At 33.4% G+C, this 21,713-nt stretch overlaps 2 protein-coding genes across 4 annotated transcripts; one reads left to right on the forward strand and one right to left on the reverse strand.

Annotated features, from left to right (window-relative positions):
* Positions 1-14,182: 14,182 nt before the first annotated feature.
* LOC118044985 (uncharacterized) lies at positions 14,183-16,188 on the forward strand. 3 transcript variants are annotated; one of them, XM_073405335.1, is made up of 4 exons: positions 14,222-14,297; positions 14,337-14,507; positions 15,100-15,430; positions 15,779-16,188. In XM_073405335.1, the coding sequence occupies exons 1-4, from the start codon at positions 14,257-14,259 to the stop codon at positions 15,863-15,865; spliced, it is 630 nt and encodes a 209-aa protein (XP_073261436.1). In that variant the 5' UTR covers positions 14,222-14,256; the 3' UTR covers positions 15,866-16,188. The 3 variants fall into 3 exon arrangements, with proteins under 3 accessions (XP_073261435.1, XP_034909345.1, XP_073261436.1); XM_073405334.1 differs by having other exon boundaries at positions 14,183-14,507; positions 15,765-16,188; XM_035053454.2 differs by having other exon boundaries at positions 14,188-14,507.
* Positions 16,189-16,963: 775 nt separating this feature from the next.
* On the reverse strand, positions 16,964-20,267 carry LOC118044984 (vacuolar protein-sorting-associated protein 37 homolog 1). Its single transcript, XM_035053453.2, has 7 exons — positions 20,057-20,267; positions 19,648-19,866; positions 19,075-19,162; positions 17,881-17,920; positions 17,744-17,790; positions 17,523-17,643; positions 16,964-17,411 (listed from the first exon to the last, which is right to left on the reverse strand). The coding sequence occupies exons 1-7, from the start codon at positions 20,068-20,070 to the stop codon at positions 17,248-17,250; spliced, it is 693 nt and encodes a 230-aa protein (XP_034909344.1). The 5' UTR covers positions 20,071-20,267; the 3' UTR covers positions 16,964-17,247.
* Between the last annotated feature and the right edge of the window lie 1,446 nt (positions 20,268-21,713).

Here is a 21,713-nt window from a genome sequence, read left to right on the forward strand (position 1 = left end):
AAAAAGAAAATGAGGTCATTTGGACTTCTAGAACTCAAGATATGGGCTGAACACTAAATAGTGTCTGGGCTGCAGGACAGCTTCGGACTTCTTCGTTGTTCCTTCAGTTTGGACTTCAAAACGGCCTTTTTAAATCTTGGGCTCCCTATTAAAGTTGTAGGCCTTTGTCTTACCTTTCCATCCATATAAAATGGACCTAAATCCGAGATCTAGAGCTCCAGATATGATCCAATTACCAAGCAATGTTCCGGTTTGGACTGCACCGGCATCTCTTTTCTAAGTTTGGCCATCTCTTTGTCCTTTCACTTTCAATACTTAAACTCATCAATCAATCCTTTTATTTATGTGATAGGCTTGCATTTAAGATGAGCATTTACCATAAATTAAGGTATCTTATAGTATCAAACTTGTTATTATAAAACATGCTTTAGTTAAGGAGTTATTGATACTTCAAGTGCAAAATGATGATATAAAACCTTGATAAACATGCACTTTTAAGTACTAATCACAACCCCCAACCAGCTTATTACTAGTCCCATGTAATCTAAAGCGTTAAAGTAGAGAAACAATTTGCAAGTTTCACAAAGCAAGGCATTCATCATTCAACTTCCATTAATCTATCCAGATAAACAAACTCTCATTAAATTTATATTACTGCTTCATACTTCTTAAACAAGATATTAATAAACCTTCTTTTTATGTGCTCAATATATGAAAACATAGATGATGGGGCTTTTGTTGGAAGAAAACAATATTATGTTCAAATGTTTAAGGTGAACTTTCTTGGGTTGGGATTATTATTATTATTATTACTTTTTTTTTCTCTTTTTTTTCTTTCTTCTTCACTTTTTTTATTTTATTTTATTTATATACACATACAACTTAAAATACAATGTATCTTTAACCCATGTAACGAGTTTTAGGCTAATGACTCCCAGACCAGTTGGTCTTAGGGCATTAGGTGTTGAGACACCCCTACGAGCTTAACAACTCGGGTTGCAGATACTAATACGTAGATAGTGCAATGTTTGATTCCCTTAAGCTTTTCTCCTTAACCCATGTAACAAGCTTTGGGCCAATAGCTCCCAAGTCAGTTGACTTTAGGGTATTAGGTGTTAAAACACCCCTTCGGGCTTAATTGCTTAGGTTAGGGAGGCTACGAAACCAAACTTATCTACGTTTTTATTATCATCAATATTATCAATATTTTTTTTTTGCAAATTATATACTATTCCTTACCCTTAGTTGTTACCTTCAACAAAAAAACATAAATAATGTAATAATCCAATGTGCAACCCACAATCATATGTTAAAATATGTGTGTGAAAACAAAGGTTTAATAATACTTGTTAAATGAGTATATGAGCAGAATCAAGTGATAACAATGCGAGAGTTTGTAAACCTGAATATTTCAAGAAGTATTCTAATAGGCCTTGTTATGAATATTGCAAATAACCATTAGAAAATTTTTACTAAGATGCGTCTCAAGAATAATTCATCTTTACTCTGCCATCCTAGTAATAACAGTTTTGCCAAATGATTTTTTTTAAAAAAAAAAAAAACAGTTAGTTGGTTAGTTTTTTTTTTTTTAAACTACTATTCTCTCCCCCCAACCAAAACGAGACATTGTCCTCAATGTCCTAAGGTAGAAAGATAGAGTATAGAAGACATCACCTGAAACAACGAACAATGACAAACCTGAAACACACTTAAACAAATATAAGAAGTAACAAAACAAAATAATATGCTATTAATAAAACCAAAAGACACAAGGTTTCACAAATGAAGGCTCAAATCTAATCTAAGCTTTTTACGGCTTTCCTTAGCTGACCAATCTAGGCGACTCATGCAAGGATCAATAACAGGGATGAAAGATTGTAGTTGGTCAATCAATTATTCAGCAGTAGCAGCAGAGATTATGATTTGTCGTGCTGAAGATGTTAGAAATTCTTGTTCCACAACTTGATCAAGGAAAGACAACAACTTATCATAAAAACCATTAACATTTAACAAACCTATAGGTTTATGGTGAATGTGCAGTTGGGCCCAAGATGAAATATGAAAGATCTCTTCCAATGTGCCCAGACCACCTGGTAAGGCAATGAAGGCATCAACATGGCTAAACATGGCTTTCAGTCGATCAGACATTGTTGGGACCTGTAATTCCTCTCCAATTGTTTTTCCAATGATGTCCCCATTTGTTAAAGCTTTGGGGACAACCCCTAAAACTTGACTGCCTCCTAAAAATGCAGCCATTGAAACACCTCCTATTAACCCAAGGCTGCCTCCCCCATACACTAAATGAATCTTTCTCTTAGCTAGTACTTGACCAAGATGATTTGTTGATTCTAAAAACTCTTTTTCTTTCCCAGGGCTGGATCCACCGAAAACACAAATATTTCTTATGTGATGACTTGAGGAACCTGCCATTTCTACACACTTCTATATTTGATGAATGTATGGGATGAGTAGAAATGAAGGGAAGGAAGAGAAGAATTTATAGATAAAAAAGTGAAAATGCAATCATACCACCTATATGTAGGCCAGCTGTAGTCTCACACTCTCTCTCTTTATTTATTTATTTTGACAAAGCATGTATGTACAGGTAGTTGTGATTGTGGCTCATATCTTCCCTTGGTTTTACGTCCAAGAACGGCTTAAATGCCCTCTATGGGTCGGGGATAGGCTTCCCATCCAGTTTTCTTAAAAACTGGCAAACAGGGTCTTTTTTAGTCAGATTCCCAAGATTAAGTCGAACATGTTCTTTATGGAATTATGGCCATAAATCATGAATTACACGATGCACATCTCCACTAGGATGCGTCTCAAGGGTCAACAAAAGATTATCTAAAGACCCTTTACTCAGGCCATCCTTAATGAATTGTATTTTATCTTCACGGTTTACAGATATCATTCCTAAAGAACGACACCTCGCATTACAAGTCCATCTGGCACATCTCTGACAGACTTGCAGTCGTTTTGCACGACGTTTCTTTGCAAAAGTGTTTTTACCTGTTCCAGGCATGTGTGAAATGAAAGAATTAAAGGGCTCACCTGATAAATGGACCTTTACTTCAATTAGCTAATGAATATCTTCAGGAATTCCATGATTCATTAACAACCTCAATCTTACACACCTAGCACGGTAAATTTTTGTAATCGCATTTGGAGGCAGAGCGGGAAAATACCTTTTCAACTTTTCAAGAGTGGTGTCCATTTTCAAATGAGAATTGGGGAAAATATTCAAAGAAGGGAAAAAGAGTAGAGAATTGTACAAATATATACAGATATCAGTTATTTGGGAAACTGAAAGAACCGACTTAAGTCACGGAGTACCGTTATCCGCCATTTGACCGGGGTGAGAAAGAGACTAGCAAAACAAAAGTCACACCAAAAAGGAACACAAAAAAAAAGTGAGAAAAACAAAATAATCAACCTTTATCTACAAGATCATTCAAACCAATGGATTCATTTTCACTAGGAAACTCATTAAAGTAAGCTTTCAAACGATGTCCATTTACCTTCAAAACATTGTCATTCTTTGAATTCTCAATATCAAAGGCCTCATAAGGATACACATGTTTCAAAATAAATGGACCGCTCCATCGTGATCTTATTTTTTCAGGTAATAAATGCAGTCGAGAATTATAAAGCAAAACTTTTTGACCAGTATCAATTTTTTAACAATTTTCACAAGTTTTGCAGAATGCATGTGTGTCCTTGAATATGATGGGCCAATAAAATCCATTTTGTAATATTTTTTCAGTCGTCTTTCTTGATGAGAATTGACTCCCACATGCTTTAGAATGACAAAGTTTAATGACACTACTTACCTCATTGTCAGGAATGCATCTTTGAAATTTTTTATCAGGACAATATTTGAATAAGTTAGAGTCATCCCAATAAAAGTTCTTCACTTCGTTCAAAAACTTTCCTTTGTCTTCAGTACTTCAGTGAGCTGGTAAATCTCTTGAAGCAAGAAAATTGATATTTTTAGCAAACCAAGGCATTGAACTAAGAGAAAGTGAGGATTTGTTAGGAGAGTAATCATCGATTAGTGAGATGTCAGATGTCAAATTTGTTGTCACTCTTGACAAAAGATCGGCATCAATATTTTTGGTGCCTTTTTCATCTGTGATTCCTTCCTGAAAATAAATCATTTGCAAATCTTCAGATTCATCCAACTCAATTTTACTCAAAGTAGATTCAAGTTGATCATGAACTAATTCTTTAATAAGATCTACTTCTTGTAAATCATTATCATCTCCAGGCTGCTTGCAAATGTTGAAAATATTCATCTCCAATGTCATGTTTCCAAAAGATAACTTCATGAGTCCATTCCAACAATTAATCAATGCATTAGAAGTTGCAAGAAACGAACGTTCTAAAATAATAGGAAATGAATTACATGCTTCAACAGGTTGCGTATATAAGACAATAAAATCCACAGGATAAATGAATTTATCAACTTGTACTAACACATCTTCAATTATTCCTCTAGGCACTTTTACAGATCTATCGGCAAGTAAAAGAGTTACAGGAAGTTGGTTTTAACTCACTTAAATTGAGACTCTGAAAAACTGAATATGGAAGTAAATTCACACTAGCTCCAAGATCAAGTAAGACTCTTTCAATTTTATGTTCTCCAATAAAGCAGGAAATTGTAGGACAACCAGGGTCTTTATATTTCAAAGCATTATTGTTCTGAAGAATGACACTTACTTGTTCGGCTAAAAAGACTTTCTTTTTCACATTCAGTTTTCTCTTCACAGTGCACAGATCTTTCTAAAATTTAGCATAGAAAGGAACCTGTTTAATAGCATCCAACAAAGGTATATTGATCCTTACTTGTTTGAAAGTTTCAAAGATTTTAGAGTTATGATTAACTTTCCTTTGTTTGGTCATGGCATGAGGAAATGGAAGTGCTGGCGGGGAATCAGCCTTCTCTTTGCAATGTTCAGGTTCAACCCCTTCCTTACCCTTAGAGATAGACTTATCATCTTTCTTACAAGGTTCAAGAATGGGTTTTTCAATAACCTTACCACTACGAACAATGATGACTGATTTGACTTGATCCATGTGTTGGCTTCTAGAACCACTTGCATTTGCATTGTATTGCCCCTTTGGATTTTACTGTGGTTGAGATGGAAACTTACCTTTCTCTTAGAAACTGAGAGCAGATGTTAACTTTGCAAAAGTATCTTTAAAATCTGTCATGTCTTGACCAAGTTGAGTGTTGATTGCCTCTTGCTTTTCAATGAATACATGCAATGTTTTCTCAAGATTTCTTCTAGGAGGTGGAGCATAAGGAGGTGCATATCCATGAGAATTTTGAAAATTATGGTGTGCTTGAAACGATGGCTGTGAAGTTTATGCATTGTTGCTATCACTCTTCCAACTAAAATTTGGGTGATTTCTCCAACCAGGGTTATATGTTTGTGAGTATGGGTTATGGTTGGGCCTTTGGAAATTGTTTAAAGCATGGGCTTGTTCATGGAGGCATTCCCTAAAAGAAGGCAAAGTTGGACAATCATTTGTTGAGTGTTCATTGATTTCACAGATTTGACACGCAATGTCTTGAATAGATTTTAATTGACCACTCTTTTTCAATTCAAGTGCTTTGACTTTTCTAGCTAAAGATACAAACTTGGCTTGGAGGTCATGATCTTCCCTAAGGTTGTGCATACCTCCACTAGATGTATGAGGTTGAGTTTTACTTGGTGCCTCATAAGTACCTGTAGTGTCCCAATTTTGAGCATTTTCGGCTAGCGAGTCTAAGTACTCCATTGCTTCATTAGGGTCTTTATCTTTAAAAGTTTCATTGCACATCAATTCAACCATTTGCCTATCTCTAGGTGTTAACCCTTCATAAAAATGTGAAACCAATCTCCATGTTTCAAAACCATGATGAGGGCAAGTATTAAGCAAATCTCGATACTTATCCCAACATTGGTAAAATGTTTCTCCTGGCTTTTAAGTGAAAGTGATGAGTTGTCTTTTAAAAGAGTTTGTTCTGTGAAACGGAAAAAACTTCTTTAAAAATTGTTGTTGCATTTCATCCCAAGCATGAATAGATCCTGGTCTTAAATTTTGTAGCCATGTTTTAGCTTTATCTTTTAATGAAAAAGGAAAAAAGTTTTAATCTAATGGTGCTCATGGTACAATTTGAGTCATTATAGGTATTATAGACCTCCTCAAATTCTCTTAAATGCAAGTATGGATTTTCTAGGTCTAAGCCATGAAAAGAAGGTAAAAGTTGAATAATGTCTGGCTTAAAATTAAAATGAGATGCATCAGGAGGGAAAACTATGCATGAGGGTGCACTTGTTCTTGTGGGATTCATATGGTCTCTAAGTGTTCTCATACGGTTATTCTCATTATTCTCATTATGGAGCGATTGATTATTTTCTTCAGCCATATTTTCTGAAAATGATAAGGATACCCTACAAAGTCTACCACTTAATGTACGTGACCAAACTCGCATGCATGTGTAAAAAGGAGAATAAATGAAGAGAAGAAAAGAAAAGAAAAGAAAAGAAAGAAAACAAAACAAAAGAAACAAGAGTTAGAAAAAATGAAAAAATGAAAAGAGAAAATAAAAAAAAATATTATAATTTATACAAGAATTTACCTCCCCGGCAACGGCGCTAAAAACTTGACATGACCAAAAGCTTGATGTCTTCTCCCAAGTGCAGGAGTGTCGAAGTAATAAATAACCCGGCAAGACCAGGGTCGAACCACAAAGAGGTTAATTGTATAAATTATAAATAACAATACAACAAAACAACAACAATAATAACAACAATAATAACAATAATAGTAATAGTAATAATAATATTAATAATAATAATAATAATAATAATTTTTAGTACGTGGCGTTGTTATACCTGAGAATGATCTAAAAGATTGGGTCACAGGTTTCCAGCCTATATACTGAGTTTATGAAAAGATCAAAGAGATATATTAAATAATATAAACAGATTTCTGATGCGAATGAACAAGGCAAGACCAACAATGTCAGGATTCTTGATCAAACATAGAGCATACTTAACGTACATAAAATATAACAAGAATGTAGATAATAATACTAGTATTAGTAATAATAAAGAGAGCTTTGAGAGGTAAGGTTGATGTAAGGATTAAACAATAATAAAAACAAATGTCAAGGTTAGAGGATCCACTAATGGTACTTCAAATAAGTATAGTATAAACTCTTATTACTCAATTAGAAACCACACATAAAAGAGGTTCTAATCAGATTATAAATTGTTAACATGATTACATTAGTTATCTTATTCGAATAATGCTAATACTTGTAAATGTTGTCAGGCATTCATGATTATAACTTATGTTAACAACAAATCAAGCTCCTTTCATAGCTCAAGTGTCGGTTATACCATACAGTATGGGCTATGAAAGTGCCAAGTATTTGTTGTAACAAGTGTTACACAACATAAATCTAGATTAACTATTTAACAAGAAAAGTATTAAAAGTAAACAAGAAAACAAATATAAAACATGTTAGTATCCAACATTAAGGTCCATGTTAAGTTTATATTATACTTATTATTACACCATTAGTGTACCCTTTTCACCTTGACATAATTAACTTAGCTACACATAATGAAAGAAAGAAACATAAATAAACAAGATAAGAACATAATTATACAAATAAAGGAAAGGAAATGAAGAGTATAAACAAGAGATTAATATCGCATCAAATAAAACTTAAACATTACAAAATACAAAGAAAGAGAGCAAGAGCATGATCTTGATCTGAACACCAAGATGCCTCAATACATGGTAAATTCCTCCTTTTATAGGCAAAATTTGGAACTATTGATTTGTTGACTAATTGATGAGTGGGTGGCCACATCTTGACTTTGTGACAATCCTTATCTTCTTGTCTGAACAAGATGTCATTGCTAACATCATAATTTGCACAGAATCCTCATGAAAGTTCTAGGAAATTGTCTCAGCTTTCCAACAAAAAAAATGAGGTCATTTGGACTTCTAGAACTCAAGATATGGGTTGAACACTGAACAGTGTCTGGGCTGTAGGACAGATTCGGACTTCTTCGTTGTTCCTACAATTTGGACTTCAAAACGGCCTTTTTAAATCTTAGGCTCTCATGAAAGTTGTAGGCCTATGTCTTACCTTTCCATCCATATAAAATGAACCTAAATTCAAGATCTAGAGCTCCAGATATGATCCAATTACCGAGCAATATTCCGGTTTGGACTGCACCAACATCTCTTTTATAAGTTTGGCCATCTCTTTGTCCTTTCACTTTCAATACTTAAACTCATCAATCAATCCCTTCATTTATGTGATAGGCGTGCATTTAAGATGAGCATTTACCATAAATTAAGGTATCTTATAGTATCAAACTTGTTATTATAAAACATGATCTAGTTAAGGAGTTATTGATACTTTTAAATACTAATCAGAATCCATATCCATCTTAGTCATTTTATAATAGCTTAGACTCTTGTAAAATCTATATGATAACCATTTGCAACTTAAAAGTCCTAAAACTTAGGATGCTATATGTTAGGCTTTCTTTGATGTAAGTTATAAATGCTATGTACATTTTAAGGATATATTTAATTTATTAAGTGAGTATGGGTAGGTTTTCTACCTAGCCTTAAAAGGGTTTCAGATCTGTCAAATGACGGTCTTTGTAAGAACAATATGAGGGCATTCCAAGAAACAATTAAGACACATATGTCTACCATTACTAAGCAAAATACTTGGATTTCAGTTGGGTGTTTCACGAGCCTGAACTTTGATCTATAGTCACAGGGCAAACTGTTAATCTCCTACCTAACCAAAACGTTTATGTGTACTTCAAAAAATTAAAGCATGTGATGCATGAATGAATTAATCCACATTCAATATACAATGCATGAGCAATATTTATAAAATACATGTTAAAAATAAATGCATAGACCAACCAAAATAAAACACAATAATCAAGCATACAACAAAACTTAGTCCACAGGTAAGGCTATAATGGAGTCGTCATTCTAGTGTGTGTGTATGATATCATGATATTCATCCTTCCATATCGAATTCGAGTATGGAAAGAACAAGGAGTTCTTGTCCTTTTATGGTTTAAAGGTTTGGAGTTGTCATACAACATTTTGATCACTAGGGATTATAATTAGTCTATAAAGTTTGAATAAGACGACTAGTTATGTTTAAGGAAGACACTAACACTCTTAATATACCCTTAAGGTAAGTTAGATTGTTTATTTGTCTGGTAATTACTAAGATTTTGTTATGTTTTTCTAACCATTAGTTTGTTTATTGATTAAAGTAGGCCCATATCAGTAAGATGGACAATGGCTTTGTAGGTCAAACCAAACCGTTATAAAGCCAAAATATATTCTTTTATATTTTTTTTTCCTTTAATACTAGGAATATGTATTACATATAAGGTTATAATTCTCAAATATTAAAAGTAAAGAAAATGAGAAAGAGAAAGAGAAAGGGGTTATTTTATTTATTATAGGCCTAATTTGACCCTTTTTATATTAAAAACATGTTTTATGTAAGTTTGTAAATCCTGATATTAAATATGAACAAATTGATTTTTTTATGTTTTTAAAATTTAGGTCAAGTTCTAATGGATTTATACAAGCCTGTTATAAAATCCATACATGCAAAAATTGTTTCTTTGAATTTTCTTGTTTTTGAAATATGCAATAATATGTAAATAAATGTTTTTCTTTTTATCTTTCCTTTTTATGAAAAACAAATATACATAAAATTATTTTTTTAGGACTTGGCCATAATGCAAGTTAAAAAAAATGGTTAACTTTTTTAATCTCATTTTTCTTTTATCTATTTATCTAACACATGCTAACAAAATAAAATTTATGCATCAACATATATACCCTTTTATTGATTAACTCACACACCTTACAATTATACATAATTACAATGTTATTATGAAATAATAATCACAATAAACACTTCAAAAATCATCCTAAATCTAAAATGAACCTTCCAGGATGTTAGAAGTAGATTAGAGCTGTTGAGATCAAACAAAAAAGCTATTGGGAGCAAGCTGGTGTTGCAGGAACAATGTTGGCCCGTGAGTTCCACGTGTTACTGCCACTGCTAGCACATGGGCACATGTGTTATCATTTATAAAAGTTCGATACCTGGTGAAATTAGGTATATCTCATTTTCCTCTTCACATTAATGTTAGCGATGAGATTCATCGTCACTTGTAAAAAACATAAATCCACATGAATAGTTTTGATTTTATATCATCTTCATAAATGTTTTTCTTTCTCTTATTATCTCTTGGTTTATTTTGCTTTCATTGCTGGTTGTTTGATGGTATAAGTGTTCATAAGCTAATTAAGTAAAGGATGAGATGATGGTTATGATTTGTGGTGGACTCCTTCTTTTCAGCTGCCATAACTAGATGAAGAAGGTAGCGTCAAGTTTAATGTTTTTATGGATTGGTGGCAATGGTATAGAGGTTGTTTCTTGTTTGATTTAGAGATGGTTTTGGGGTTAGTTTTGATTGGAAATAATAGTGGAGATGGGTCATTGTGTTTGTCATGAGTTGAAGAATGAGATAGGCTAGTTCATGTATGGTGGCAACTATAAGTTGGTATATAAAAAAAGGATGAAAGAGAGGCTATTAAAGGTGGTAGTTCATGTGGTATAGTGTTAGTGGCTGCTTGTGGAGACTGATAGTATGTATGAGGGAGGCAATTTTTTTTAGAAGAAATGGATCACTGGTTGTTAGTCATTTTAGAGAGAAAGAAGCCACTTTGGCTCTTTTTTTGTTTTCAAAGATTTTTAAATTCAAAGACAACCTAAAAATAGACAATAACCAACCAAAACCCATATAGATGCATAAAAACCTAGAAATATGGTCTAAACATGGTAGATCTGACTTTAGAATACTCATGACAACCCCTCTTAACAACAAAACTTCTAAAAATACATAGAAAATAATGCAATAGTTCCTCATTTTCAAAACTTCATAAACATTTTTTTAAAAACACTATTATACTGACCTAACAAACATTCCTAACCAAAACTTGACATGAACTTAGCCTTATTACACGAAATAACACACCAAAAATAACTTGCAGTCATTATCTTTACCAATAAAAGGTCTTAACATATATATAAAAAAGGAAACCAAATAATTAAACTTAACTTTAAGACATTAAAAACAAAAATTTAAGCATACTAACACTTGATTTTAACAATAAAAAATCAGCAAGTTATATACTTAAAACTATTTTTGAACTTACCTTTTTAACAAGTGCATATCACATCCATGAACAATAATATGCTAAACATAGCTTGTAAAATGAAATGAAATCAACAAAAACAATAATAAACAAACAAAAATATTAACATGGAAGATAGTAAAAAAGAGGTGTGCCCATTGGGCTACACCATCTCACCAAAATTTTAGGTACACCTTGTTGACTATGTAGCTTTCTTTTTATGGATTTTGTTACTCTTCTTTTTTTTCCTGTTTTTAGCTCTTTAGCTTGTATGAACTTCTCCTCCTCCTTTTCTCCTTCAAATTTTCACATGATTTGCTTTACTTTTGTCTCTATTTATTCAAGAATACTTCTATGTTTTCTCTCTAATTTCCTTTATGTTTCTCTCTATTATTTATCTCTCTCCAAACCACCTCCCTTTTACATAAGAACATATGCCCTTTTATAAGCAAACAAAAACTAGAAGTTGCAAAAGTATGGTGGTTTTTCTAAGAGGGTTTGTAGAATAATCTCATCATTTCTCTTCCAAAACCTTTCTTTTCAAAATAGGTGGTGTTAAGTCTCCTTGTTGTCCTCTTGTAAACTAAAATCAAACATGAAAAAATAACCTTGGAGTTTTTTATGTCATGGTGAATTTTTCTTCAATCATAGATGATTGGGTTAAGTACTTTGTCAAGATAATTGTGGAGATTGAGCCATAAACATGTAATAGCTAGACCTAAACCTTGTAGAGGGGATGTGGATATATCATTAGGAACAAACCACACTTGATTTAGAGGTCTAGAACTTCACATTCATTGATTGGAAGGTTGGGCCTCGATCAACTTGAATCTATCGATGCAGGGGTGACTAATTAGGGACAAAACATTGTGAATTTTGTTAAAGCAAATAGGATGTAAATGTTTGATGGTAGTTGATCCTTGTAGCGAAGATGATTCTTAGTCGAGTGGTGGTGGTTGGAGCTTCTAACGTGGTCGGAGTTACTACGTTCATTCACTTGAAGGTGACATCTCTATATGCCTTCTTGGTTAAAGAAGAAGACATAAGGAAAAAATGATCTATCACTTATTTCTTCACTAAATTTCGAGTGACATGTCGATCATTTAAACCCAACAAGGGTTCAATTCAGTCCCTACTTTTCCAATTTTAGCATAGACATAGACATCCTCAATTGATCCTAAAACTTCTTAATTTTTGAAATTGCACATTGAAACCTTGATTTAAATCCTTTAGTTTAAACACATTTTACAACTTGATCCCTGGTTTTCAGATTATGCAATTTGAACCCTATCAACCATCAAACTTCCAATTTCTTTCAATTAACCCCTGATTTTATTAATTTCAACCCCTGAACTTATGCACCTCTTGCACTTTGATCCTTGGTTTTGAAATTATTCAATTTGACCATCAATCAACCTTTAATATTTAAATTTCTTTCAATTGAACATGTATTGGCATTAATTTAGCTTTTCAAAGTTTAAATTATGTCCCCAATCTTTTAATCTTTGTGAATTGATCTAAATTAGGCCTTCAAACTTGATTTTTTTTCAATTGAGTCCGTGATTGAATCCATAAAACCCATTAAAAGTTTAATTAAGTCTTTAAGCTTAATTGATTCTTTTAATTTTTGGCCGAATGATTTTCAAACTTAATTTCTCTTCAATTAAGTCATTTAATAAGTCAATTAAACCTATTAGAAGTTTAATTAAATCCTTAGATTTAATTAATTCTTTTAATTTGGTCAAGTCTAGATTTCAACCTCAATTTTCTTTTTTTTTCATCCTATCTTGTGAAAATATTCTCAATCTAGCTATTCTTCTAGCATTTTGGTTTGTTGTGGCTCAATGACTTATCTCTTCGTATTTCAAAAATATTTTTGAATTTTGAATTTTTTATTCTTTGGGATTTTTGAATAAAAGAAGAAATATATGTTTTTATATATATAAAATAAGATGGGATGAATAAAGTATTTTGAGAGATCTAAAATTGGGTTATGACAACTGTATTTTTTATAAAACAATTTTTAAAGGATCTATAATTGGGTTATTATGAGGAATATGATGGGTTATTGTGGTGTTGGGTTGGAGAAGGAAAAGTGTTTTTTGGTGGAAAATGTTTATTAAGGAAGACAATGGGGGTGTGTGTAAGGTTATGAAGGTTATTTTTAGGGATTAATATCAAAATCATCAAAACTGATAAAATCGCTTATCTTTAGGGATTGCTATCATTTTTTTTTTAAATTGAAGAAATCTCCGACTCTTAGGGACCTACACCGTTTTTTAAAATAAATCCAAAATAAGATTAAAAATAAAATTAGATAATTAATAGCGTGATAGAATAAATTTAAAAGAAAAACATAATAAATATAAACTTTTTCATTTAAAAGATGCGATAAGCGTGATATTAATATTCTTTTAGGCATAACTAAACCCAACACTTGAATATTTAAGATAAATATCTATTTAAAATTTTTAATTTTCTTTAATAATTAGTGATAACTTCATTACTTATTTGATTTGATTTAAGAGAGTTTTGTATGTGAACAATGTGATAAAAAAAAACTAAACTAAAAATAAATAGCTTAATTGATAAAAAAAAAAAAAAAAAAAACCAAAATCAACTACGGGTTAGTTGATTTGTGAACAATTGATCACAAGATTATGATTATTTTTCAGTTCGACAGATTCTTAATAGATAAACACGAGAATTTGGAAAAAAAAAATTAGTTATTTAAGTTTTTCATTTCTCTCCTATAATCAATAATCTAATTTTGGCTTTTAGTACAAAATAAATCTTAATAATTGATTACACAATGACAGGCAGGCTCCGTTTGCCAGTCGCACCTGTAAAGGGGATGACACATGTTGACGAGGCGGAGTGTAAATCACACACACACACACACACACACATATTGAATAATAAAATAAGATTAAAATTAATAGTTAAGAAATAGCTTAATTTGTATACAAGGAGGGTGTGGGTGTGGCGATGACCACCATGGCGGTTCGCTCTGCGAGAAATGGAAAAGTTGTCTTGTCTTCATGGTTGGTTAATAAATCAAATAATAATAAGAAGTCAGCCATCTTTTGGAGGGCGGCATCATCTTCTTCCATTCCCAAAATTGATGGTGATAAGGACAAGAAGATAAGGGAAGAAGAACGTCGTCTATCAGCTGTAATTGACGCTGTCAATGACCGCAAGCTCCCTCCTGAACTCCGTGGCCAACGCAACTCTGTTAGGTTAGTTCCTTCATGCTCTCTTCTGCCTGCTTTTATTATTTGTAATACTAACAATTCATGCTCTTTTTATTATTATTATTATTATTATTTGGCTGTAGGAAAATAAAATCCGTTGTTTTGAGTTCTTTTATTGAAGTGCTGAGATTCTGTATTACAACTACTACTTGCTATCTTCTTTGTTCTACCTTTAATGCTCCATCAAAGAAAATTGTGCCTTGTCACGGCGATGCAGGGGGTGCTTGGGGTTAACAAAAGAAGTAGCTAATGTTGTAGAAAAACTATATGCGCTTGGGGGGTTATCACACTGCCACATTTCCTGTGCGCTTGGGATTTTTACGCACAGGCTCAGGCTGCTTCTTCCTTTAATTATTAGAGTATGCGAGTGCTTGGCTCAGCAGCATCAGTGGCCTTTCAACTTTACCTCCTATCTCATTGTACTTGAAAATCTTAGCTCAGTTCACCAAAGAATTGCTGGTTGATGGCGCATAATTGCTATTATCCTACCAAAGATCTCTCTCTTCTTTCTTCTTCTTCTTTTTCCAATTTGATTGTCATGATTCTGGAATATGATGTCTGGTTGTCATTTGGACAGGTCAGAAACGGACATTATCAACGTTGTAGAGCAAAGAATATGGCACTCAATGGAAGAAGGCCAATTTGAGAATTTACCAGGGAGAGGAAAACCCCTTAACCTCAGTACGAATCCTCATGCTGACCCAGCCGAAGACACCTTGTATAGAATCCTTTCAAAAAATGGATGTGCACCCGAGTGGGTTGAGCTTAACAAAGAGATAAGGTGCCAGATATCTGAATGGCGGTTAGCATTGAAGAAAGCTTGGATGAGCAAGTGCAATGGGGATCACTCCGAATGGATTGAAGGGTCAGAGATTTTGCAAGTTCAACTGCGTCATATCAACAATAAGGTCAGCAGTTCGTTACCCATCTCTGCCTAATGTTGACTTTCATGTGGCCTTTAGTTCAGTTGGAGCTGTTGAACCTTGATGAGCCGCGCCCTTGGTTTGTCTCCCAGTTGTGGATGCTTAGCTGCTTAACATTCACAGATGGTCGAAACTTCCTGTAGGAGATGGTCCTAATTCTACCAAGTTAAAACATTTGTTGCACTATCTTGGGCACAATTCTGTCAATGCCCATGTGCAGCTAGTGGCAATGGAGCATCTCCTTCTGCTGTTACTATTTCATCTTATCCCTGTAAATATTCTCCTCTGTATGGTTGATATGCACATGACTTGAATGTAGATGATGCACTGCAGGTTTTCCGCTACAACCTCATCGTACCATTTGGGCGACAGATGTTTGGTCTTAAGTGGGAAAAAGAACTAGATCGTGTAAGAGAATGAGACCTTTTGTTATCTGGCCGGGTGGGATCTGAGATAGTGTTTCTGGGAGCTGTTGATTGCTGATATTGGTAGGATCTCATGAACATTAGTAATCTCTGTTCTATTTATTAGTACCCTTGACAAGAAGCTCATTTCTTTGCTTAGCCAACTTTATTATCTTTCGTTATCATAGGTTATTTGTAAACTTATTTGTTGGCCAAATAATAGTACATGGAATGCAAATTCTCGGTAGGAAAGATAAGGGATACTTTCTATCACATGATTATGCGGTGACTATATTTGGTAATAACATAGCAACATATGGTATGAGTTTGTTTCTTTAACATTATCTTGTGTCAAATGACTTTCGAGTCTAAATCAATATTTTTACTTGAAGCAAGATTTAAACTTGAAGGTACAAGTTTATGGACCAAAGTTAGAGAAATAATGCTAACAAGATCAAGTGAGACAGCTATGATTAGAGTGCATCTTTTTTCCCTTGACGAAGTTGCACAAAAAGAAGAATTTAAGAGCTACTATCTCTCTTTCATGTTCAAAAAATAGAAACCCTGTTTTATTTTCCACAAGGAGATTTCCATTGAAATGTAACTTTTACTTCTTCCTCTGCAACTAGAGCCCAATATAACTTGTTAAGCACATCTATTTCTGCAAGGATTTGACCCTGCAGTAAAAGATTTAGAAGTTGAGACCACTAATAACCAGGCCAGATACCGGTATATGCTTGCGTGATGATAAAAGATAGGTGGAACTTGACAGCTATAATTTCGTAACCAGGCCAAAAACCAGTCTTTACCTAGACCTTACACATATTGGAATCTTATATTCTTTCTCTCATCCTTCCATTTATCTGCATAAAGATTTCAATTGCTACAATGAAATGACCAATAGATTCTATCTTGACTTTGACTGCTTTCTATGATCTAGATTCATGAGTTGGTTATAATTTCTATCCAAGCATATTCAGAGTCACTAACTTTTGTAACTTATAACAGGGTCTGAAGCATTTGTTCTAATCGTTTCAACGTGCTAGAGAAATCATTCGTGACAAAAATTATACAGACACAAATAGTAAACTCTACTGAACATCTCCCACAAGGGTAGGAAAAACATAGGAAACCTTCATGAGCTTTAAAATCCATTTACAGACACAAATTATTATTATTTTGGTAGTTCCCTATAGTATTTGTTGAAACGGATAAAATTGGTGAGCAGAGAGACAGAATCGCACCAAACACTAATAACAAATGATACACGACCATACTGAAAAAATATAATGAGCGAATGATACACCACCATGTCGAAAGTACATCAGAATATATGAATCTACTACACAAACAAGTTAACATGTGATCTCAGTGTACTTGTATACATTCAAGTACAGGTCACCCAGTCGGAGATGCTCTTGCTGCAAGATGGATGAGTGCTCGTTTGTGATAGGTGGTACGGAGTTTTTTGTACTTCTGCACAAAAGCCCCAAGATCTATCTCCTTATCAAGGAACTGCCTATGGAAGGCTTCGGATTCCTCCTCTGTCTTATTCATTGCCTCTGCAGATGAGGAACATATATTCAGATTATGCCTAAGAAAATGCCTTTCATTTCTCATTTTACCATATGTTTTGAGCCTTCAAATGGACTGACTTTAATTTCAAAGTGTACCTTGTAGCCTTTGCAGTATGGAGGCGGGAGAGCAGGACCTCAACAACTCTTCTTTCTGTTTTTCTAGCTCATTTAGTTTTTCCTGAGCAGCAGCCAGCTCAGTTGTCCGAATTATCCTGCACTGAGCACACGAGAAAAGGAAAATTGGTTTCAAGTTGGTTTCAAATTCAAATTAGATTAAACAAGCAAGCATGGAAATGACAAACGGCACAAAACCTCACTTGATTTCTTAGCTCCATTATGCGTGGCTCTTTCTCCAAGTTCTCTCCTATACATAAAAAACAATTAGATGGCATTAGTTCATGCATTTATAGCTAAACCACTTTCAATATTTCAAAAAAAGGCTCCAGCAACTTACTGGCAAGCTGCAGAGTTTCCTTGCAAAGCTCATCTCTTATCTGATGGAAACAACAAAAGCAGTCACAAACTAATATGCGGACTTTCCAAAAGGTGAGAAGGGGAAGAAAAGTTTTGATTTCCCCCTCTTCTTGCAAGACTAAGGAAACAAAGGTATGACTTAATATCATGCAAAAGACATGGCAGTTTTGCATTTTTAGTTGCAGTTATGGTGCAGTTCAGAAAAGCACAAGCATCCAATCACATCAAGAAAACAAAAGTCAGGTGATTTATTCTGATGCCTACATGCTTCCTTGGGTATGAGAGCATGTTTGTATGTGCACGCACGTCTGTATTTACATACGTGCCTGACTTGTTACCATGGGAACAAAGTTACTCTTAAGACTATAACTGCACATTTTGCAGTTTATTCTACAGATAAACAAACAGTGTTATTCCTCGTGATCACATCATCATCTTCACTTTTGATTCTGGAGAAAGGAAGAGGAAGCTAAGTCTATTTGCATACCTACCAGAATGATAATAATCGACTAATTGAGTAAGTTAGTGGCAGGGGATGGAGCTAAAACTAAGGACACAAGAAGAGAAATGAAAAGAAGCAAAGTTCATTTGGCTGGAATAATTTGGATGCTGTAAAGATGCAGAGAAGTGAGATAAATTTACAACAGGAGGTGGCTTGTTCCTTATGTATATTCAGAGTCAGTTACAAATGAGGCATAATTTTCAAGAGAAATAAGAAGTGAATCGAGAGGGAAATTATAATCATTAATTTTGTTTCTTACCTCCATTTATCTCCTTGTTAAAGTATCCAAACAGAGGAAATTGTTTGAAATTTTCATCCACTTCTCCTAACTGGTAATAATGTTAGACAATTCTCAAAATCTGAAGATCTAGTGAAAGACAAAATGATGTCTATTCCTCCATTTACTAACTACTGTTCAGTCATCACTTCTTCAATTGATCATTTAAAGAATCAACAAAGAATACTGCAAGTTCCTTGGAAAATGAGATCCCTAGAAACAAACAGCAAGATGAGGGCAAGAAGGCAATACCAGCAGGTAACTAGGCTTTTCTGATCCTACCAATTTGAATGGAGTCCACTAGTGTTTAACGCATACCACTCAAGGGGTAAAATTAATTGTAAAAGCAGTTAATGGGAAAAAAAAAAAAAAAGGAAGGAATTAGCTTAACTTACATTGTTTTGAATTTTAACCTGGTCAAGTGAAAGTAAAAATTGATGGTACGCATCCTTGTCAGACAATAGCTTCCGTAGCTCATCAATACTATAGACATAATTTCAAAGAAAACAAGTAATTAGAAAAAGAACAAAACACGACATCGTGTAATGCAATTAGATTACCTGTATTAATTCTCTACAGAAGCAATTATCTATTTTGATCGAAAACATTCCCACCAAAGACACAGACTTAAACTCTCCTCCTTCAAATGTTTACAGAAACAAGTGCGTAACGTTTTCTTTAATTACTTTTATTCATTTTGGTAAAAGAAATTGTTGTCTATAAAGGCAATATTTAGCAAAGCTCCATGCCTCGATGTAGCAACTAACATTACAAGATAGAACAATAAAAAATCATGGGAGAGAACAACCTTAAAGAAAGCTAACTAAGAGATTCTGAGAAAAAAAACATAAAAGCTTTGCCTTGATATTGGCTAAAACACAGATGCAGATGAAAAGGGATTTAGAACATTATGAGCATATCAGATAGAGAATAGCATGCAGTAAGTTTATCCCATCTAAACAACAAACCTCTTGTCCTTCAAAAGAGTAATGATGGCAGCAGCTTCAGCAGGTGAAGGAGAGAGTGGGCGTTCAGTAGGCCTTTGAAAGCTGTGGGAACTAGAAGAACTACTAGTTGGTGTTGCAGGGCGTGAAGAAGAAGGAGAAGTAACTACAGATGGAGGGTACCACGATTGTGCAGGATTAACATCTTGTGGACGCGCCTGCTCTTGTTGTTCCTGAGAACCCCTGTAGGAAAATGAAAAGAAAAAAACATAAAACCATCAATCAATCAGGATTTCAGCACAGTAATTGTATAAATAAAAACCATTTTCACGGTATGACAACAACAACAACATAATCAAATCGAATCGAATCAAACCCCTAGAAATTCAGATTAATCTATCAAATCCCCAGATAGAGAGAGGGGGGGGGATACCAGAACTTGAACATAGCTGCTTGAAGAGAGAAAAGGAGATCTCGATCCTCTGATTAAAAGAAATCAAGTCTTTACAGACTCTTTCTTTCGTGTTGGAAGAAATTTTGGTTGATGCTTGGAAGGATTTTGTTTGACGGGTGTCTTTTTTAACTTGTATTCGTGGCGTCGTCTTAATGGTTACGGACACGTGTGCCCGAAGCTTAAACCCCTCGCCTCCTGGCCAAAATTTTCCCGAGAGATAGAGCAACAGCACATTCAGAACCGCGTTTTTTATTTTTCTCCCTTGGTTGATAACACCTCACATACGGTCCCTCCGTTACAAGCGATTGGTTAATAACACCCTTCAAACAATTTAAATGTTAATTGAATCCTTCTTCTGAATTAATTTATATAACGCGTTCCCTCTGTTAATAACGTTGTCGATGGATTTTAGTAGCATGACTCATCATACAACTAGTTCGGTGGCCGTGTTAAGCTGTGGGTTTACCTTTTATTTTCATAGAAAGTCGGGTCCAAACAATAGCAGAATTCAAGGCTCTTTGAATCCTGCATAGGCAGAATTCAAGTATATTTTGGGTCTATTACAATCAATAACCCAAGGTTATGTTGGGTTTTGTAGGATGCGGGATTCAAAGATAATTGAATCTTGGTATAGCTCAAGTACCAAGTGTGCATCGGGTTATGCCCAGACTACAAGTAGACAGTCTAAACACCACATGTACATTAAGATGTGATTAGCACTGAGGCGAGAGTTCAAGTGTCATGTATGCGCTGCGATATGTCCAGCACCCAGGCATCAACTCAAGCACCACATGTCCCCACATTGTTCTTTAATAATAAGTTTTTTAAAATTTATTAGTGATAATAATAATACTAATATATTTTTCTTCGATAGGAGCCCAGACACCATGTGTGTGGTTTTTCTTCGATAGTAATAAGAATTTTTTAAAATTTATTAATGATTATAATAATAATAATTTTTAATTTTATTTTTCAAATCAAATCTATGGTTATTTTTAAATATTAACAATAATTTTTTTAATTTAGTAATTATTTTATTAATAATATTCATTATTTATAAAATTAATAATATTTATAACATAAACTATAATATTTTTAATATTAATATTTTTTATTATAGTAAAAACTAATAATATTCATAACACAAATAATACTATTTTTAATTCCAAGAATATTTAGAACACAAATAATAATGTTTTTTTTATATTAAAACTTTGAATTATTATAAAATAATAATATTATAACACAAATAATAATATCTTTAATATGAATATATTGAAATAAAAAAAATATTTAGAACAAAAATAATAATATTTTTTTATATGAATACTATGTATTATAAGAAAAATAATAATATTTACAAATCAAATTATTATTATTTTTATATTAATACTTGGATTTTTTTGAATATTTTTAATAATAATGAGCCGCGAGCACAATTTTTATTTTATCAAAAATATTTTCTTTCACATTTATTAATTATTTTATTGTTAATATTAATTATAACAAAAATAATAATATTTTTTTAAAAAATAATATTTAGAATCCTAGGTTCTAGGAACCTTGGGTCTTGATGAATGACCCCACTCGAAATGGATCCTTATGCAAGACCCATTGATTGTGGGTTTGACGCCGG

Source organism: Populus alba, chromosome 16, assembly GCF_005239225.2.
Source record: "Populus alba chromosome 16, ASM523922v2, whole genome shotgun sequence".
Classification (NCBI taxonomy): domain Eukaryota; kingdom Viridiplantae; phylum Streptophyta; class Magnoliopsida; order Malpighiales; family Salicaceae; genus Populus; species Populus alba.